This window comes from Phocoena phocoena, chromosome 15 (assembly GCF_963924675.1).
Source record: "Phocoena phocoena chromosome 15, mPhoPho1.1, whole genome shotgun sequence".
NCBI lineage: Eukaryota > Metazoa > Chordata > Mammalia > Artiodactyla > Phocoenidae > Phocoena > Phocoena phocoena.
This window is the reverse complement of record NC_089233.1, coordinates 58264808-58285375: the sequence shown is the minus strand read 5'-3', so window position 1 is coordinate 58285375 and position 20568 is coordinate 58264808. Positions and strand designations below refer to the sequence as shown.

Below are 20568 nucleotides of genomic sequence, written 5' to 3'. Positions count from 1 at the left end.
CCACTCCATCCCTCCCCCAACTCCTCCCCCTTGACAACCACAAGTCTGTTCTATATGTCTGTGAGTCTGTTTCTGTTTCATAGATAGGCTCACTTGTCATATATTAGATTCCACATATAAGGGATATATGGTATTTGGCTTTCTCTTTCTGACTTACTTCACTTAGTATGATGATCTCTAGTTGCATCCATGTTGCTGCAAATGAGAGGCCCTAATTTTTAACTTTAAAATGAATTCTGGGGGAGTAAAAAAAGTTAAGTGGAAATTATTGCAAATGATTATGTGCAGCGTGACATTTATGTATGTTTTAAAAGCACTAAATAATACCACAGTGTTTATGGAAGCACACATATGCAGAAAAAGTAAAAAAGATGCTTGGGAATGACACATACCAACTTCAGAATAGCAGTTACCTTTGGGGAGGGAAGAAGTTGGATGGCATTAACAGCAGAGCTTTGCCTATATCTGTGACATCTGATCTCACTAAAAGTAGAGACCAAATCTTCAAAAAAAAATAAATTGTAATATACTTTTGTACTCAGACTTGCAATTTTAAAGTAACTTATTGGGTTGTACAAGAATTATTGATCCAGTTTTCCACAGTGAGCACTAGGAAATTAAATACTCACAGGGAATTTAAATTTTAATTCTTGACACTGTTAAAAAAGAAAACAAAACTGGGACTTCCCTGGCAGTCCAGTAGTTAAGACTCAGCACTTCCAATGCAGAGGGCGCGGGTTTGATGCCTGGTCTGGGAACTAAAATCCCACATGCCATGTGGTGCAGCCAAAAAAAAAAAAAAAAAAAAACCAACAAACAAAAAAAAACTGGGGACAAATTCTACCTCAATAAAGTTGTGTAAAAAAAACCCTAGGGACAGGATGTAAACTCAAGATTTTTTAAAAAGCAAAGAACAACTAAACTACTAGGAATTTGCTATTACAGTAGTATGAAGATTTTGTGTGTATGATGACATAAAGATCCCAGGACCCATGATGTGTGTGTAGGGAAGGATTTGAAAAAATATGGACACATGTTAACACTTTAACATATGTTAAATTGGAATGGTGGGAACTTGAGCATTTATGATTTTCTGTAATTTTGAAATAGTTCATAATTTATAAACAAGCAAAAAGGGCAGGACAGTGCTTTTGAAACATATAAATGTTGATAATCGTTAAAGCTGGTCAGTGGTTATATAGGGGCTCATTATACTGCTTTTTTTTTTTTTTGGTAAGTTTGACATTTTTGTGCAAGTTTGAAATTTTCCATAATAAAAAATATTGTTAAAAAGTAAAAATTAAGACTTGATACATTTTTGTGTGTAATTTGCATGTGCACAGAAAGTTGTTTGGAAGGGTGAAACAAGAAACTGTCAATAGATATAACTTCCTTGCTGCCTCAGATTATATCACTTTCACAGCTTTCATTTGGAGTTCTGATTGTCAGGGTCCTGGACCCTAAGCATGTTGCTTAAGGTTTGTGGGCAGACTGAGTGGGGTGGAAGATGGCAGGGAGAACAACAGTGAGACAGCTGCTGCCCTGGTCCAGGTAAGAACAGAACAGGGCTGGATTCATGACAGTAGCATTGGACTGGTGAGGAGGGGACTGATTCAAGAACTATTTCAGAGGCAGAAATGATAGGACCTGACAATCTCCTTTGAGGGCAAGAATTGTCCTTCTTTGCTTAACTTGGTTTCCTCCACAATGAGGGAAGTGCAATTCCAAAGAGATTTTCTGTCATATTCCTTGCTAAAGGAAATAAAAATTTACATTTTAGGGACTTCCCTGGTGGCGCAGTGGTTAAGAATCCGCCTTCCAATGCAGGGGACATGGGTTCGAGCCCTGGTCCGGGAAGATCCCACATGCTGTGGAGCAACTAAGCCCGTGCGCCACAACTACTGAGCTGTGCTCTAGAGCCCGCTAGCCACAACTACTGGGCCCATGTGCCACAACTGCTGAAGCCAACGCACCTAGAGCCCATGCTCCACAACAAAGAAAAGCCATCGCAATGAGAAACCCACGCGCTACACTGGAGTAGCCCCCGTTCGCCGCAACTAGAGAAAGACTGCACGCAGCAACGAAGACCCAACCCCAGCCAAAAATTTAAAAAATAATAATTAAAAAAAATTTACATTTTAATTCTGGCATAGGCTACTTAATGAATGAATAATGCAGTCCCCTTCCTTTCTGCTCAGAGAAACTAAGAACCTATTTACGTTGGCTCACCAGTTAAGTGAAGCAATCGATACATTTCTTTTTTGTTTTGTTGTTGCCTAAGAGGATTTCTGTTACTTGCAACCAAGGATCCTAACTAAAGATCACACATACACAAACTTCTGCCTACAATTTTAGGTATTCACACATCTCCTTCCTCCCCTCCCCCCGACCCTGCCAAGCTCTTGGGCTCCAAGACCTTCAGATTTATTTATCTAACTATTTACTATTTATTTATTGGCTTGTGGGATCTTAGTTCCCTGACCAGGGACTGAAGCCGGGCCTTCGGCAGTGAAAGCACAGAGTCCTAATCACTGGACAGCCAGGGAATTCCCCAAGACCTTCAGATTTAGAGTGAGGTCTATCTAAAGTGAATACTCATTTCCAATACTCCATGCTTAATAACCCCGTAGCTGTCAACAGTCAGGAGGTCGGCTTTGCTGACGGGAACCTCTTCTGCCCCTCCACCTCCCTGAAGATTCACCATGACTTCATGAATTAGGAAGACAAATGACATAGAGGGAAGGCAACCACTTCCTGATGTAACCCACTACTTCTCAGGCCAACTCCAAGGAGCCTCGCAAATCACATGGTAGAAGGGGATCACATGGTAGAATGGGAAACTTCAGGACCTGCCTTAGGACACAGTGAGGGCTTCTGGCCTATGCAATACTCCCGCTATGGTAAAGTCATTGAGCAATGGGATTTTTCCCCCTCCCCGCAGAGGACAAATTCTGGGATCTAAAAAAAAAAAATCATCCAGATTATTAGAAGTCTTTAACATTAACGAAAATAACTCATACAGGCATTGACAGTCCTCCAGACTTCCGATGACACTCATCTGACAGGAGTTGCCTCACCAGGAGTAGAGCTGGCCCTGAATCTGCCCTTATTGTTAACCTCTGGTTGCTGAGTCCATGAAGGAGGGAGACAGCTGAATTGCCCAGTGGGGGTGTCAGCAGTGGGTCAAGGCCTATCGCACAGGTGGGTCTGCTGGGGCACTTTCTACTCTTTGCTGTGTTAGGGATGAAAAGATGTGGCTGAGAAGGGATGATGGACTTAAAGGACTGGAGGGATGAGGTAATAAGGGAGTCGAAATGCTGAAGTCGCAAATCTGGGAGATAGGGGAAAAGACCGGGCTAGATTTAGGCTATGCCAAGTTTAAGATCATAGTCAGAGAGCTGGCAAGCAAGGAGGAGCTAAGGAAGCGAGGCTGAAGGTGAGGTCAGAATAAAGAGCCAGGTTTGGGGGCCCTTGTCTAGAAGGAAACAGTTTCCAGAGACAGCTTTAGAGTGCCCGCGGTTAAGGTGAATCGTCCAGAGCCTAGGCAGTTCATCACCAGCCTCGAGGTAGGTACGCTGGGCTTCTTTGCTTCCTCGGTGTCCCTGTTCCAGAGAGGGGCGAAAGCAGGGGTGGGGCAGGTGGCTGGAACGGTCTCTTCTGACCTTGAGGAGAGCGTCTCTTTGCGGGAGGAACTGGTCTCGGCTTACACAACCTCCAGCGTTGGGAAGACCCCAGCAAATCCGACGCAGGAGGGCCGAGCCCTTCTGCTCCCTTCTAGCGCCCGGGGCCCCAGGCTGCTCAAACGAAAAGGGCGCTGTGCTCCCGGGGATCTGAGCAAGGATTCTGGGCGCCCAGCGCAGCCTTCCCGCCCCTCAGGTGCCCAGACTGCAGCTGCCGCCGTCATCATACCGCGCAACACGCAACAAAATCCACAACCGGCCTTCCTGGAACCCGAGGCCGGAAAACGGGCCACCCACTTCCGCCGCCAGGCGGAAGTAGAGGGGCATCCGGTGAACCGGCCAGGTACAATGGCGGCCTCCTTGTCCGGGAAGAAGATCGTGTTTGTCACGGGGAACGCCAAGAAGCTGGAGGAGGTGACGGGAGGGGTGGGAAGCCGACCAGGAGGCGGTTGGGGGGTAGCGTGTGGGAAGGTTGGCTGGGGAGAAGGCGGAGAAGTGGCTTCCAGGCGGAGGGAAGCACGCGGGTGGAAGAGCAGAGGGGGCACAGAGTCCGACCCGGGGGGATGGGTTGGATCGGGAAGGGGATGGGCCGCGTGGAGTGGACCAGCACGTGTGCGGAGTGGGGGTGACCCGGGGTTGGACTCGACAGAATGAGGGCCTTGACAAATCTGGGCACAGGGGTTGTGAGCTTAGGGGCATCGGGAGCTGAAGGAGTGGTGAGGTCCTTAACACTTGTCCCAAAGGTCACCTCTTAAGCTAGGTCCCAAACCGGGACCCTGACACCCCTCTGGAGCGGATCCAGACCCCGCTGCTGGCCTGGGGTTGGCAGGGGCCGGACAGGGTGTGGGGAGAGGCATCCAAGCTGAGTTCCACACCCCACCACGGTCCAGAAATGTGGTCCTCAGCCTCTCCCAGCCTCTTTCCGCCATCTGTGAAATGGCCATTATGCAGGAGGTCTGCTTCACAGCGCAATGGAGAGGAGTGAAGGAGGCAGTGGATCCAAAGTTCCTGCCTACAGGGACTTTGTGGTCAGCTCTGAGAATTCTGGGGGTTGATGGAACCGCTTTGGCTGCAAATAGTAGAGAGACACAGGGAGCTCATGTAAACAGCCAGGTGACAATCGTGGTAATACAATGGTATGCTGTCCCACAGGGCTTGAGGAGTCTTTCTCAGGAGTCCCTATCGAGGGGTTTATTTGTCCTTCTAGTTCTCTCTGGATGCTCATCCCTTTTCCTTTTGAGGTCTTTCTGCATTTTTCCCTTCTGATGGAGGAGGCAGCAAGGCTTCTGCCAGACATCAGCTCTGATTGGCCTTGCTTGGATCAAAGGTTTGCCCTTACTTGGTCAGCCGTGGTCAAGGAGGTGGATCATGTTTGGGGAGTCAGGATGACACCCACTAGATGTCTGAGGCAGATCAATGGGGTGCAGTCATTAGGGTCATTTGTCTACAGCATAGGGACCAATGACACTTGTGTGCTGTTACAGGGTGGCCTCAGAAGTCAGAGCCCTGTGCTGATAAAAGGTTTGGGATCTTGAGGCCAGACCAGACAGGCAGACAGGCAGTGCCACACTGAACAGAGCCCCATGCGAGATGGTGGGTGCCAGCTCCCAAGGCCATCTCTACCTCTGTTTGAGAATGTGGCCCTCCCACATTTAAAGAAGAGGGAGGGAATTCCCTGGAAGTCCAGTGGTTAGGATTCGAGCTTTCACTGCCGGGGCCCGGGTTCGATCCCTGGTCGGGAAACTAAGATCCTGTAAGCCATGTGGCACGGCCCCCCAGAAAAAGGAGAAAAAAAAAGAAGATGCTGGAGTGGCCAGAGGAGGCTCACTGGAGAAAATGGACTTGAAGTTGGCCTAAAATAGGGAGTTTTAACTCTTCATCTCATGGTACCCCATTGGCAGAGTGATGAAGCCTCTGGACCCTCTCTCAGGAAAATATTTTTAAATGTACAAAGTAAAATACATAGGATTACAAAGGAAATCAATTCTATTGATGTACAATTCTCAAAATATTATAAATATTTGTGATCCAGTTACATATGCTTTATTAATGCATACCGAGCTGATCTCCCTGTGCTATGCCCCTGCTGCCCACTAGCTATTTTACATTTGGTAGTGTGTATATGTCGATGCTTCTGTCACTTCGCCCCAGCTTCCCCCTCCCCCGCTGCCATGTCCTCAAGTCCATTCTGTATGTCTGCGTCTTTATTCCTGCCCTGCCACTAGGTTCATCGGTACCATTTTTTTTTTAGATTCCATATATATGCGTTAGCATATGGTATTTGTTTTTCTCTTTCTTTACTTTTTTTCTTTACTTCACTCTGTATGACAGAATCTAGGTCCATCCACCTCACTACAAAAAACTCTTTTGTTTCTTTTTATGGCTGAGTAATATTCCATTGTATATATGTGCCACATCTTCTTTATCCATTCGTCTGTCAGTGGACATTTAGTTTGCTTCCATGTCCTGCCTATTGTAAATAGTGCTGCAATGAATATTGTGGTGCGTGTCTCTTTTTGAATTATGGTTTTCTCAGGGTATATGCCGAGTAGTGGGGTTTGCTGGGTCATGTGGTAGTTCTATTTTTAGTTTTTACGGCACCTCCATACTGCTCTCCATAGTGGTTGTATCAATTTACATTCCCACCAACAGTTCAGGAGGGTTCCCTTTTTACCACACCCTCTCCAGCATTTATTGTTTCTAGATTTTTTGATAATGGCCATTCTGACCAGTGTGAGGTGATACCTCATTGTGGTTTTGATTTGCATGTCTCTAATAGTGATGTTGAGCATCTTTTCATGTGCCTCTTGGCCATCTATCTGTATGTCTTCTTTGGTGAAATGTCTGTTTAGGTCTTCTGCCCATTTTTTAATTGGGTTGTTTCTTTTTTTTAATGTATTTTATTTTATTTTTGTTTTTGGCTGCGTTGGGTCTTCATTGCTGTGCGCGGGCTTTTCTCTGGTTGTGGTGAGCAGGGGCTACTCTTTGTTGCAGCGCGCAGGCTTCTCATTGCGGTGGCTTCTCTTGTGGAGCATGGGCTCTAGGCGCGCGGGCTTCAGTAGCTGTGGCACAGGGGGTCAGTAGTTGTGGCTTGCAGGCTCTAGAGCGCAGACTCAGTAGCTCGGTAGTTGTGGCGCACAGGCTTAGTTGCTCAGCGGCATGTGGGATCTTCCCAGACCAGGGCTCAAACCTGTGTCCTCTGCATTGGCAGGAGGATTGTTAACCACTGCGCCACCGGGGAAGCTGGGTTGTTTCTTTTTTTGATATTGAGCTCCATGAGCTGTTTGTATATTTTGGAGGTTAATCCTTTGCTCGTTGTTTCATTTGCAAATATTTTATCCCATTCTGAGGGTTGTCTTTTCCTCTTGTTTATGGTTTGCTTTGCTGTGCAAAGCTTTTAAGTTTAACTAGGTCCCATTTGTTTATTTTTGTTTTTATTTTCATTACTCTAGAAGGTGGGTCAAAAAACACCTTGCTGTGGTTTATGTCAGAGTGTTTTTCCTATGGTTTCCTCTAAGAGTTTTATAGTGTCTGGTTTTACATTTAGGTCTTTAATACATTTGGAGTTTATTTTTATTTTTTTATTTTTTGGAGTTTATTTTTGTGTGTGGTGTTAGGTGGTGTTCTAATTTCATTCTTTTACATGTAGCTGTCCAGTTTTCCCAGCACCACTTACTGAAGAGGCTGTCTTTTCTCCATTGTATGTTCTTGCCTCCTTTGTCGTAAATTAGGTGACCATATGTGCATGGGTTTATCTCTGGGCTTTCTATCCTGTACCTTGATCTATATTTCTGTTTTTGTGCCAGTACCATAATGTCTTGATTACTGTAGCTTTATAGTATAGTTTGAAATCAGGGAGCCTGATTCCTCCAGCTCCGTTTTTCTTTCTCAGTATTGCTTTGGCTATTCAGGATCTTTTGTGTTTCCATACAAATTGTAAAATTTTTTGTTCTAATTTTGTGAAGAATGCCATTGGTAGTTTGATAGGGATTGCATTGAATCTGTAGATTGCTTTGGGTAGTATAGTCATTTTCATAATATTGATTCTTCCAATCCAAGAATATGGTATATTTCTCCATCTGTTTATGACATCTTTGATTTCTTTCATCAGTGTTTTATAGTTTTCCAAGTATAAGTCTTTCACCTCCTTAGATAGGTTTATTCCTAGATATTTTATTCTTTTTGTTGCAGTGGTAAATGGGATTGTTTCCTTAATTTCTCTTTCTGATTTTTCGTTGTTAGTGTATAGGAATGCCAGAGATTTCTGTGCATTAACTTTGTATCCTGCAACGTTACCAAATTTGTTGATTAGTTCTAGTAGTTTTCTGGTGGCATCTTTAGGATTTTCTATGTATAGTATCATCTCATCTGCAAACAGTGACAGTTTTACTTATCCAATTTCTATACCTTTTATTTCTTTTTCTTCTCTGATTGCCATGGCTAGGACTTCGAAAACTATGTTGAATAAGAGTGGTGAGAGAGGACATCCTTGTCTTGTTCCTGATCTTAGAGGAAATGCTTTCAGTTTTTCAACATTGAGTATGTTTGCTGTGGGTTTGTCATATATGACCTTTATTATGTTGAGGTAGGTTCCCTCTATGCCCATTTTCTGGAGAGTTTTTATCGGAAAAGAGTGTTGAATTTTTTTCAAAACCTTTTTCTGCATCTATTGAGATGATCACATGGTTTTTATTCCTTAATTTGTTAACATGGTGTATCACATTGATTGATTTGCGTATATTGAAGAATCCTTGCATCTGATGTATGATCCTTTTAATATGTTGTTGGATTCTGTTTGCTAGTATTTTGTTCAGGAGTTTTGCATCTATGTTCATCAGTGATATTGGACTATAATTTTCTTTTTTTGTGATATCTTATTTTGGTTTTGGTATCAGGGTGATGGTGGCTTCATAGAACGAATTTGGGAGCGTTCCTCTCTGCAGTTTTTTGGAAGAGTTTGAGAAGGATTGGTGTTAGCTCTTCTCTAAATGTTTGATAGAATTCACCTGTGAAGCCATCTGGTCCTGGACTTCTGTTTGTTGGAAGATTTTTTTTATATATAAATTTATTTATTTTTACTTATTTACATTTGACTGTGCTGGGTCTTCGTTGCTGCGCGTGGACTTTCTCCAGTTGCGGCAAGCCGGGGCTACTCTTCGTTATGGTGCACAGGCTTCTCATTGTGGTGGTTTCCCTTGTTGTGGAGCATGGGCTCTTGGCAGGCGGGCTTCAGTAGTTGCGGCACATGGGCTCAGTAGTTGTGGCTCGTGGGCTCTAGAGCATAGGCTCAGTAGGGCGGCACATGGGGTTAGTGCTCCACGGCATATGGGGTTTTCTCGGACCAGGGATCAAACCTGTGTCCTGTGTCCCCTGCATTGGCAGGCAGATTTTTAACCACTACGCCACCAGGGAAGTCCTGTTGGAAGATTTTTAATTACAGTTTCAATTTCATTACTTGTGATAGGTCTGTTTATATTTTCTAATTCTTCCTGGCTCAGTCTTGGAAAAATTGTACATTTCCAAGAATTTGTCCATTTCCTCATGGTTGTCCATTTTATTGGCATATAGTTGTCTGTAGTAGCCTCTTATAATCCTTTGTATTTCTGCAGTGTCAGTTGTGATTTTTCCTTTTTCATTTCTAATTTTATTGATTTGTGCCCTTTTTTTCTTGATGAGTCTGGCTAAGGGTTTATCAATTTTGTTTATCTTCTCAAAGAACCAACTTTTAGTTTTATTGATTTTTGCTGTTGTTTTCATTTCTGTTTCATTTATTTCTGCTCTGATCTTTATGATTTCTTTCCTTCTACTGACTTTGGGTTTTCATTGTTCTTCTTTCTCTAGTTGCTTTAGGTGTAGGGTTAGATTGTTTATTTGAGATTTTTCTTGTTTCTTGAGGTGCGATTGAATTGCTATAAACTTCCCTCTTAGAACTGCTTTTGCTGCATCCCATAGGTTTTGAATCATCGTGTTTTTGTTGTCATTTGTTTCTATGTATTCTTTTATTTCTTTGATTTCTCTAGTGATCTCTTGGTTACTTAGTAGTGCACTGTTTAGCCTCCATGTATTTGTGTTTTTTACAGTTTTTTTCCTGTAATTGATTTCCACATAGCAGTGTGGTCAGAAAAGATGCTTGATACGATTTCAATTTTCTTAAATTTTCCGAGGCTTGATTTGTGACCCAAGATGTGATCTGTCTTGGAGAATGTTCCGTGTGCACTTGAGAAGGAAGTGTACTGTGCCATTTTCGGGTGGAATGTTCTATAAATATCAATTAAATCTATCTGGTCTATTGTGTCATCTAAAGCTTGTGTTTGCTTATTTATTTTCTGTTTGGATGATCTGTCCATTGGGGTAAGTGAGGTGTTAAAGTCCCCTACTATTATAGTGTTACTGTTGATTTCTGCTTTCATGGTTGTTAGCATTTGCCTTATGTATTGAGGTGCTCCTATGTTGGGTGCATAAGCGATTATAATTGTTATATCTTCTTCTTGGATTGATCCCTTGATCATTATGTAATGTCCTTCCTTATCTCTTGTAACAGTCTTTATTTTAAAGTCTGTTTTTAAAAATAAATTTATTTATTTATTTTTTTATTTTTGGTTGTGTTGGGTCTTTGTTGCTGTGCATGGGCTTTCTCTAGTTGCAGCAAGCAGGGGTTACTCTTCATGGTGGTGTGCAGTCTTCTCATTGAGGTGGCTTCTCTTGTTGCATAACACAGGCTCTAGGCACGCAGGCTTCAGTAGTTGTGGCACACGGGCTCAGTAGTTGTGGCTCACAGGCTCTAGAGCGCAGGCTCAGTAGTTGTGGTGCATGGGCTTAGTCGCTGCACAGCATGTGGGATCTTCCTGGACCAGGGATCGAACCTGTGTCCCCTGCATTGGCAGGCTGATTCTTAACTGCTGCACCACCAGGGAAGCCCTAAAGTCTATTTTATCTGATATGAGTATTGCTACTCCAACATTCTTTTGATTTCCATTTGCATGGAATATATTTTTCCATCCCTTCACTTTTAGTCTGTATGTTTTCCTAGGTCTGAAGTGGGTCTCTTGTAGACAGCATATATACGGGTCTTGTTTTTGTATCCATTCAGCCAGTCTGTGTCTTTTGGTTGGAGCATTTAATCCATTTACATTCAAGGTTGTTATCAATTGTATGTTCCTATTACCATTTTCTTAATTGTTTTGGGTTCGTTTTTGTGGGTCTTTTTCTTCTCTTGTGTTTCCTGCCTAGAGAAGTTTTTTTAGCATTTGTTGTAAAGCTGGTTTGGTGGTGCTGAATTCTCTTACCTTTTGCTTGTCTGAAAAGTTTTTGATTTCTCTGTTGACTCTGAATGAGATCCTTGCTGGGTAGAGTAATCTTGGTTGTAGTTTTTTCTCTTTTATCATTTTAAGTATATCCTGCCACTCCCTTCTGGCCTGCAGAGTTTCTGCTGAAAAATCAGTTGATAATATTATGGGGATTCCTTTGTATGTTATCTTTTGCTTTTCCCTTGCTGCTTTTAATATTTTTTCTTTGAACTTAATTTTTGTTAGTTTGATTAATATGTGTCTTGGTGTGTTTCTCCTAAGATTTATCCTGTATGGGACTCTGCGCTTCCTGGACTTGGGTGGCAATTTCCTTTCCCATGTTAGGGAAGTTTTCTACTATAATTTCTTCAAATATTTTCTCAGACCCTTTCTTTTTCTCTTCTTATTTGGGACCCCTATAATTCGAATGTTGGTGTGTTTAGTATTGTCCCAGAGGTCTCTGAGATTGTCTTCGATTCTTTTCATTCTTTTTTCTTTATTCTGCTCCTTGGCAGTTATTTCCAGCAGTCTGTCTTCCAGCTCACTTATATTTGTTCTTCTGCCTCAGTTATCCTATTGTTGATTCCTTCTAGTGTATTTTTCATTTCAGTTACTGTGTTTTCATCTCTGTTTGTCCTTCAGTTCTTCTAGAACTTTGTTAAACATTTCTTATATTTTCTTAGTCTGTGCCTCCATTCTACTTCTGAGATTCTGGATCATCTTTACTACCATTACTCTGAATTCTTTTTCAGGTAGCTTGCCTATTTCCTCTTCATTTATTTGGTCTTATAGGTTTTTACCATGCTTCTTCATCTGTGGCATACTTTATTACCCTCTCATTTTTTCTGATGGGTGGGATTGTGTTCCTGTTTAACTGGTTGTTTGGCCTGAGGCTTCCAACACTGGAGTTTGTAGGCTGTTGGGTAGAGCTGGGTCTTGGTGCTGAGATGAGGAACTCCGGGAGACCTCACTCCAATGAATATTTCCTGGGGTCTGAGGTTCTCTTGTTAGTCCAGTGGTTCAGACTCAGAGCTCCCATTGCAGGAGCCGTTCACTTGGGGGTTCTTCCCGTCTCCTTGGGTGTCAAGGTCCCCCACCACCATCTGGCAGGTGCCCTAGTTGTAGGGAGACACAAACTCTGTGTCTTCCCATGCCGCCATCTTGACTCTGCCCCTTGTAAATGATATTTTGAGATATCTGCTACAACTGTAATGGGATATGACAACATCTGTGATTTTAATAGGTTTAAATATCACAGGAGATGCTAATGCTATTTGTGTTTGTTTTCTATATTCACTATTGAAAGGGATGCTAAATTTCAGGTAGGGGTTAGTGAAAATAAAGCGTTTTTTTTTTTTTTTTCCTAATCCAAGTTCACAGATCTCCTGAATTCTGGGTAACCCCTGATGGAAAATTCCTGGCCCAAAGGATAGGTTTTGGGAGCACTGAGAAGGGAAGAGGGTGTTCTAGGTAGGTGGTTAGCATAAACAGAGACCTGAAGTAGGATGGAGGGATTGGAGAGTGAGGAGATGGGGGAACTGACCTGCTGGGGTGGGACCCTGAAGGCTGGGGTGAGGCTCGTGGGCCTGACTTGGTGAGCTTTAGGGGACTGACAGGAGAGTTACCTGACGAGAAAGGTGGGTGACAGCTTGTGTAGTAATGGGGAATAGTTAAACAAATGGTGATAAATGTTCTTTTGTTTTGGAACAGGTCATTCAGATTCTAGGAGATAAGTTTCCATGCACTTTGGTGGCACAGAAGATTGACTGTATGTCTCTGATTAGTTCTATTTTTAAAAGATGATTCAATTTCTCTCTCTCTCTGTGACCTGACTGTGTGTCTGTTTCTCTGATAAGTGCCAGAGTACCAAGGAGAGCCTGATGAGATTTCCATTCGGAAGTGTCAGGAGGCAGCTCGCCAGGTGCTTGCTCCACACATGTCCTGTACTTGCGCCTCTTGTCCTGGTGGCTTCTGGGGTCTGTGCCTGCTGGGGATGGGTAGAGAATATGGTGGGCACAGTTTATAATGACTTGAAGGACGTTTCCAGGCTTAGCTAGGCTGGAGTCAGTTAATATTGGCTCTGGAATACTGCCTTCCTTTCTCAACCTTGACTGCATAGTATCCCCCTAGATGACCACACACACACATAATTCACTCTTCCCAATTCTCAGGTACATACATTCCACCTCTACATTCTCCCCACATACATCCACCCTGCACTCACACATCTCTGTGGAACTGAAAAAGAGTGCTTTGTAAACAGTCAGGCTGCTTGAGTATGAATCCCAGCTCTCCTGTCACTGTACCTGGAGCAAACTTTACAACCTGCCAAGGCTTTGATGTCCCTACCTTTAAAATGAAGATAAGAGATTAGTCAACAGCTGTTACCCAGAGCAGATGGACCTCTATCTGCTGCTGCTGTTGCACATCCCAGCTAGCTGTGAGTGTGGCCCTGGCTTGGGTGGCAGGGGAATTCACGGTGGAGATGGGGCCTGCTGCTGGACGCGCGTCTCAGGGCTGCATGTTCTTGTGCTGCAGGTGCAGGGCCCTGTACTGGTGGAGGACACCTGTCTGTGCTTCAACGCCCTTGGGGGCCTCCCTGGCCCCTACATGTGAGTGCTCCCCCACCATTTTGCAGGGCCCTGGCCACAAAACCACTTGAAATTTGAAATGATTTGTTACTTGATACTGCGGGTCATTCACTGTCTTGGCATCAACACCAGTATGTCAGATTGTCTTGAGGGAGGATTAGGGATGGGGAAGAGGCATACCTTTCTTTTGTAAAGTGTGAGAATGTGATTGTGTAAGTTGAGATGGGCAAGGGGAACTCACCCATTGGAGAGGTACATTCGTGGGCAGATCAGTTTCAGGAAAGAGGAAATAAGGAAGTTGAGATCTGCAGATGGATTTCCTTAAAGCTATCCAGTACCCTGGACCCCCTCAGAAGGTCTTTGTGTATCTCTAGGGTATAAATACCCCAATTTGTTAGGTCTTGGGTATGTATACAGTTGACCCTTGAACAACTTGGGGGGGTTAACCTGCGTTTAACTTACAGTTGGCCTTCCATATCAGTGAATTCAACTGTATATTACTGTAGTATTTACTACTGAAAAATATCTATGTATAAGCGAACATATGCAGTTCAAATTCATGTTGTTCAAGGGTTAACTGTATCTTTAACTTTTGGATTGCTAATTTGTTTGCCAAGGCAGTAGCACCCCTACACACTTATAGTGTATATCGCTCCATATTCTTACCAGCACTGTTTTATGACTTTTTAGTATTTTGTAATGGCGGGAGTGGGAAATGTTACCACATGCAATTTTAATTTGCATTTCCCTAATTACCAGTGAGATTGAGGGCTTCACTGGTTTATCAGTTCTTTTGTGGATTGCCTCTTTGTCTCCATTTCCTTTTTCCTATTGGATTATTTCTCTTCATTTTGAGTTGAAACATTCTTTGCTCTCCCAGGGCTCTAATCCCTGGGGGATGCAGCCCAGAAACAAGGTGGTAAGAACATCCATCTGATTGTGGTGTCTGACTCACCTTTATTTCTCTTGTAGAAAGTGGTTTCTGGAGAAGTTAAAGCCTGAAGGTATTATCCCCATGTCTCTTTCTTTAGACCTGTTTGAAATTAAGAATCTGTGGGTTCTACGGGAGGAGCTCCAACTAGTAATCAGGAATCTCGGGTTCCATCCCCTTCACGGAGTCTCCATTCACCTCAGTTTCCCCATCTATAATCTACAGCTCACACTCTCCCTATACACCCTGTGCCAGGGAGCACTGAGATTTGGGAGGAGTGGATGGGGTGGGGGTGGGTGGTGAGAGCTTTGTGTTTGAGGGACAAAGGGGCTCTAGTTGATTCTGGCTCAGAGAGGGACTGGCCCCACTTCTTGCTGTCCTTGCCTCAGTGGGGGGCGGGGAGGGGGACACCCTGCTGCTCCTCCTGGTCCTAGCAGCGCATACCCTGAAGCCCACAGTGGTAGAATAAGGAACCCCACATCCCCATCACCCAACTTCCTGGGTTATCAGCGCAGTGCCTATTTGGTGATATGTATAACTCCCCTTCACCACCTGGGCCCATTGAGTGCGGAGAGGGGGCTGGGGCCGGGCAGCGTAGAGTGCGCTGAGCCCTCACTACACGTGCCCGCAGGTCTCCACCAGCTCCTGGCTGGGTTCCAAGACAAGTCGGCCTATGCACTCTGCACGTTCGCGCTCAGCACTGGGGACCCCAGCGAGCCTGTGCGCCTCTTCAGGGGCCGGACCTCGGTGCGTACCCATGCTCGTTCCCCCCCGAGTGCCGCCAGAGGGCGCTGTGACTCGCGATGATGCTGCAGGACTGTAGTGGGGAGGGCGCGCCCCTGGGTACCACAGCTAGAAGTGCTGTCAATCCCGAAACTTATTTGACCCCTGAGTCTGGTGTTTGGAAACGCACAGTGGCTTACAGCTGTTGGGGCCTGGTATACCCAGAGCTCTGCAGTGTATGCTCTCCTGAGAAGCAGATGTGGAAACTGAAGGTGACAACTCCTAGAGCTACATCTATGGCCCAGACTCCTCCAAGCTTGAATCTCCTCATCCCACTGCTGAGGCAACAGCTTCCCTTGAACATCTCACAGCCTTTCCGACTTTTTATGTTCATATAGAATCTTCCTTCTCCCCCCAACTCATTCCTTTCAAAACTGCCCTTCAGTGCCCCAATGCTTACCTATCAGACCGTAGGTTCAGCTGCTTCTCACAGGGTCCAGACCACCCTCTGGGCTGGCCTGCTTCCCCCACCCCCCCGCCCCAGCCCATCCATCCCCTCCCCGTGGCAGGAGTGTACCTTGAGGCACATCATTTCTCTGCTTTGTCCTTTCTGCTTAGGATAGAATCCAGAGTCCCACCCTAGCTCACATAGCGCTATGCCAGTGGCTCCACCAGGGGCTGTCCACAGATGTTTTACTTTACACTCCCTGATTAGATTTTTAATTTTTGTGGTGAAAAAACAGGTAACAGAAATTACCATCTTCATTTTTAAGTGTACAATACAATAGTGTACACTGTTGTGCACCAGATCTCTAGAACTTTCTCATCTTGCAGAATTGAAACTATGCCCATTGAATAATGACTCCACCTTCCCCACCTCTCTCCAGCACCTGGCAACCACCATTCTACTTTGTGTTGCTAAGAGTTCAGCTACCTCAGATACATCATATAAGTGGAATCCTGCAGTGTTTGTTTTTTTGTGACTGGCTTATCTCACTTAGCATAATGTCCTCAAGTATCATCCATGTTGTAGCATGTGACAGGATCTCCTTTTTTAAGGCTGAATAATATTCCATTGTATATATATACCACTTTTTCCTTTATCCGTTTACAGGCATACCTCATTTTATTGAGCTTCACAGATATTATGTTTTTACAAATTGAAAGTTTGTGGCAATCCTGCATTGTCAGATGATGGTTAGCATTTTTAGCAATTAAGTATTTTTAAATTAAGGTATGTACACTTTTTTTTAGACATAATGCTATTGCACACTTAATAGATTACAATATAGTGTAAACGTAACTTTTATATGCAGTAGGAAACCAAAAAATTCATGTGACTTGCTTTATTGCGATAATTGCTTAATTGCAGTGGTCTGGAACTGAACCCACAATATCTCCGAGGTCTGCCTGTATTCATTGATGAACACTTGCGTGGCTTCCACTTTTTGGCTCGTTCATAATGCTGCTATGAACGTGGGTGTGCAAATATCTCTTCAAGATCCTGTTTTCATTCTTTTGGGTATATATCCAGAAATGGGATTGCTGGATCATATTGCCTGGTTACATTTTTAACAGTTAGTTTTAGTGGTCTGCTACTTTCACAGAAATGTTCTCTCAAAAATCAAAAGTATGAACAACCACAGGCCCAACTTCCTGCACCATGACTGACTAGCAGCTATGCTGCTGACGGGGCCTGATCACTTTCATCCGACCATTCCCTATTGTCTCCCCAGCGTGGGCTGCTGTTTGTACTTTGTTGCTGCCAGCCCTGACTTTAACTGAGGTAGCCTTGTTTCTCCTTGTTCTGTTCTCCCCTGTGCTTTCGAAAAAACCCTAGCCACATTGTCCTTTCAGCAGTGCGTATGATAAGCCTTTTCCATCTCTGGACCTCAGCACAGCTGTGTCCTCCACCTAGAATATTCTTGCCCTAGTCCTTTATGTGGCCAAAGTGTCCCCTCCTCACTGAGGCCTTCCCTGAGCTCCCCATCTTGTTATTCTTGAGCCCAGCTCCCAGTTTGTTGCCTCAAAGACACTTTGTATTTGGTAATCATTAATGTTTACTGGTGTAATGCTTGTTTTGCTTAAGAGTTCCATTCTGTGAAGGCAAGGCTACGATTTTCTGTTTTCCTGGTGCCTGCTTCGCTGAGGTGTTCAAAAAACAGTTGTTGCGTGGGTGAAGTTCAGAGTGGTTCAGTAACTGGCCTCAGTCACACAGCTCCCCATTAGCAGAAGCAGAATTTGCCTTTGGTCTGAATGACTTGGAATTTATATGGCTAATCCCCATCCTCTACTACCTCCCTTGTATTTTATAAGTTGTTTTTTTTTTGTTGTTGTTGTTGTTTTTTGCGGTACGCGGGCCTCTCACTGTTGTGGCCTCTTCCGTTGTGGAGCACAGGCTCTGGACGCGCAGGCTCAGCGGCCATGGCTCACGGGCCCAGCCACTCTGCGGCATGTGGGATCTTCCCGGACCAGGGCACGAACCCATGTCCCCTGCATCGGTAGGCGGACTCTCAACCACTGTGCCACCAGGGAAGCCTGACACTGGTTATCTTTGTCACATTTTCCTTTTGGAATTTGCCTATTACAGCCAGTATTTACTGAGCTCATTTTTGTGTTGAACATTGTGCAAAGTAATTTCTATTTTGTTGTTTCATTTGTTAGAGCCTCCCTTGTATTTTGAGAAATGCAGTAATAGTAGCAGGCACAGGGCTTGGCTGCAAGGTTCAGGGCCCTCAAACTTCCTATTAGGAGAAAATGTTTTCTGTCAGTCTTTCAAAGTTGCTTCTCTTCTTCAGTGAGGTCACAGTTTGTCAAAGCTTCAGAGAGGGAGGCTGGTCCCAGGGGTATCTGTGGGCTAATCAAGCATGTGGTTCCTCCCTGTCTGTGGGGAGCAAGCCATCCTGCTCTGCATTTTATCTGTGTTCAGCAAACATTTGCTGGCACCATGGACCCCTTGAAATAATATATTTTGAGTAAATAGGGTTTAACCAAATTCGTAAACTAACCAAACTCAATCTGGCTACTGCCCTCCTCACAGTGCATCTTCTCCACACCCAGTGGCACACCTGTCCCCCTTTCCTCTGGCAGGGCCAGATTGTGGTGCCCCGTGGCTGCCGGGATTTTGGCTGGGACCCCTGCTTTCAGCCTGATGGATATGAGCAGACGTAAGGAGCCCCAGTTTCTTTCAGGGGTGTGGGGTGGGGATGGCCGTGGTCTGGGTTGGGTCAGTGCCCTGCCCAGGTGCAGGCACGCGGATACAGGCGGGGCAGGCTCTGAGGTGCCGTTCCGGCTGAAGGCAGCTCTGCTGGGGTGGATGCAAGGAATCTGGGTGGCCCGGTCCACAGCTGGGAGGCAGCTGGGCATAGCTGAAGTCCTGGGCTCTCGGGCTCAGCTCAGCGCAGAGCAGCTTTGTAGCTTCAGTGGCTTCCCTGCTCTGACCTGGGCTTGTCAGCTTTGTTGGATGACTATCTGACCCCCATTTAGTCTGGAAAAATGTTAGCACTTGGCCACCACGTTACACCCCCACAGTGCTAGGAGTTTTCAGTATTTCATGCTAGCCCCCGCTTATTTACACGGGACATGTTGGCCATTATTGGAATCGGGTTTGTCAAGCTGGAGGGGGGCCCTTAGGGAGTGTGGCCTGAGGCCTCACAACAGCCAGGCAGGGCTGAGGACAACATGAAGCAGCACTTTGGTGACACAAAGGCTCTATATCTGCACTGTGCAATCCGGTAGCCATTAGCCACGTGTGGCTGCGGAGCATCTGAAATGTGGTTAGAGCAACTGAGGAACAGAATTTATTTTTATTCAGTTATAATTGGTTTAAATGGCCACAGTGACTGGTAGCCACCATATTTGACAGCATAGATGTGAAAGTGACAACTGGAGTAGGGATTCTTACCTCACTGGAGTCCTGCCATGGATGGCAGGCCACTGGCTGGCTGTTCAAGGCTCATCTGCTGCCCCCTGCCTCCACCTGCCCGTCCCACAGTGCATTGGAGGAGATTGCTATGTTTGCTCTGTCAGGCCCCACTGCTTCCCGTCAACAGATGACAAAGCTGATAAAGCATGCAGCTCATCCCCCTGTCCCCAGCTTCCCTTTGATGACTTTTGGACACACTAGAACCAGTTTAAGATCCTTTCACACTCATTAATATGGGTTTCTACCTACAGGGGAATTTAAGACTGATTTTTAAAATATTAACTCTGGTTGCCAGGAGCTGGTAGCCCCACTACCCTTTCCTAGGGACTCTTTGAGCTTTGGGCTCCAGGATGAGGTGAGGTGTACACACCCTACCTGAATCTGGGCCCCCTCTTCTCTGAGCTGCTACTGTTGCCCCTTAGGTATGCAGAGATGCCCAAGGCTGAGAAGAACACCATCTCCCATCGCTTCCAGGCCCTGCTTGAGTTGCAAGAATACTTTGGCAACCTGACTCCACTTGGAGCTGGTGATGACCACTCTAGCTGAGGATCCGGGGAGGGCTAGCCTGAAACCGCCTCTATCAGGCAGGCACCCATCCAAGTACCGCCTTCAGGGTTACCACTTCCTGGGGGTGTTACCAGCCGTCAGGAGCAGCTGGCTCTGCTTGGAGAAACTTCGGCCAGAGGACACCATCCTCTTGTCCTCGGGGATTCAGTGGTCTCCTACAGCCTCCAGGCCTGGAATCCGGAAAGGACCTTGGGTGTTAAAACTGGCCTTGGCAGGGTTGAGGGTTTGGGGAAGAACCACACAAACAGCCTTAGATGTTTTTTAAATGCAGCAAATAAAAATTCCGGAGGGTACTTGCTTCCAAAATAAACTGGGTATATTTGCTTTGAAACTTGCCTCAGACAGGTGTCTGTTTCCTGAGTCCCCTTTGGCACGAGCAGGAAACCTCTCAGGTCGGGGGGTGGGGGCAAAACGGGTGTAGCGGGGTGGCTGGAGGAGGGCAGTGCTGTGTTGAGGCTGTTTGTGTGCCCTTGCTAGCTGGAGTATTATATCTTTCTTTTTGTCCTTGAAGTCTCTGATCATGGGCTGAACTTTTCCATGCCACATCCCTGCTGCCCGCCCACCCAGCCACTGAGCAATGCCACCACCCAGCTGGCCTCTATTGTGTTTGCTGGGTTGGGGGACGGGCAGTGTGGGATGCTGAGTGCTTTTGCTTTATTCTGGTGTACATTAGAGCAGCTAAAATGTTGGTTTATGGTTATAACGCCAAGTTCATTTTTATGGCAGGGAGGAGGGATGGAGTTCTTGACCCCAGTTGGGTTGACATGCCACGGTTCAGCCTGGGGGGCCAGCTGAGTTGAGCCCTTCAGGAGGCCCAGCTCAGCTACCCCAGACCCGTACTGAGTCCTGGTGAAGCCCTTCCCTG

The 20568-nt window shown here is 45.3% G+C and overlaps 1 protein-coding gene across 1 annotated transcript; it reads left to right on the top strand.

Moving 5' to 3' along the window:
* The first annotated feature begins 4028 nt into the window (after nt 1–4028).
* On the top strand, nt 4029–20013 carry ITPA (inosine triphosphatase). The gene is made up of 8 exons (XM_065892620.1): nt 4029–4094; nt 12677–12734; nt 12823–12887; nt 13505–13578; nt 14530–14561; nt 15120–15235; nt 18302–18378; nt 19559–20013. Exons 1-8 carry the CDS (start codon nt 4029–4031, stop codon nt 19680–19682), a joined length of 612 nt encoding a protein of 203 aa, XP_065748692.1. The 3' UTR covers nt 19683–20013.
* The last annotated feature ends 555 nt before the right edge of the window (nt 20014–20568 follow it).

Bases quoted from the DNA above. Each gene is read 5' to 3' on its own strand.
- ITPA (XM_065892620.1), top strand. From the start codon at position 4,029: ATGGCGGCCTCCTTGTCCGGGAAGAAGATCGTGTTTGTCACGGGGAAC. The intron at 12,735-12,822 runs GTATGTCTCTGA...TTCTCTGATAAG, and splicing joins GGTGGCACAGAAGATTGACT to TGCCAGAGTACCAAGGAGAG. The intron at 13,579-14,529 runs GTGAGTGCTCCC...TTTCTCTTGTAG, and splicing joins GGCCTCCCTGGCCCCTACAT to AAAGTGGTTTCTGGAGAAGT.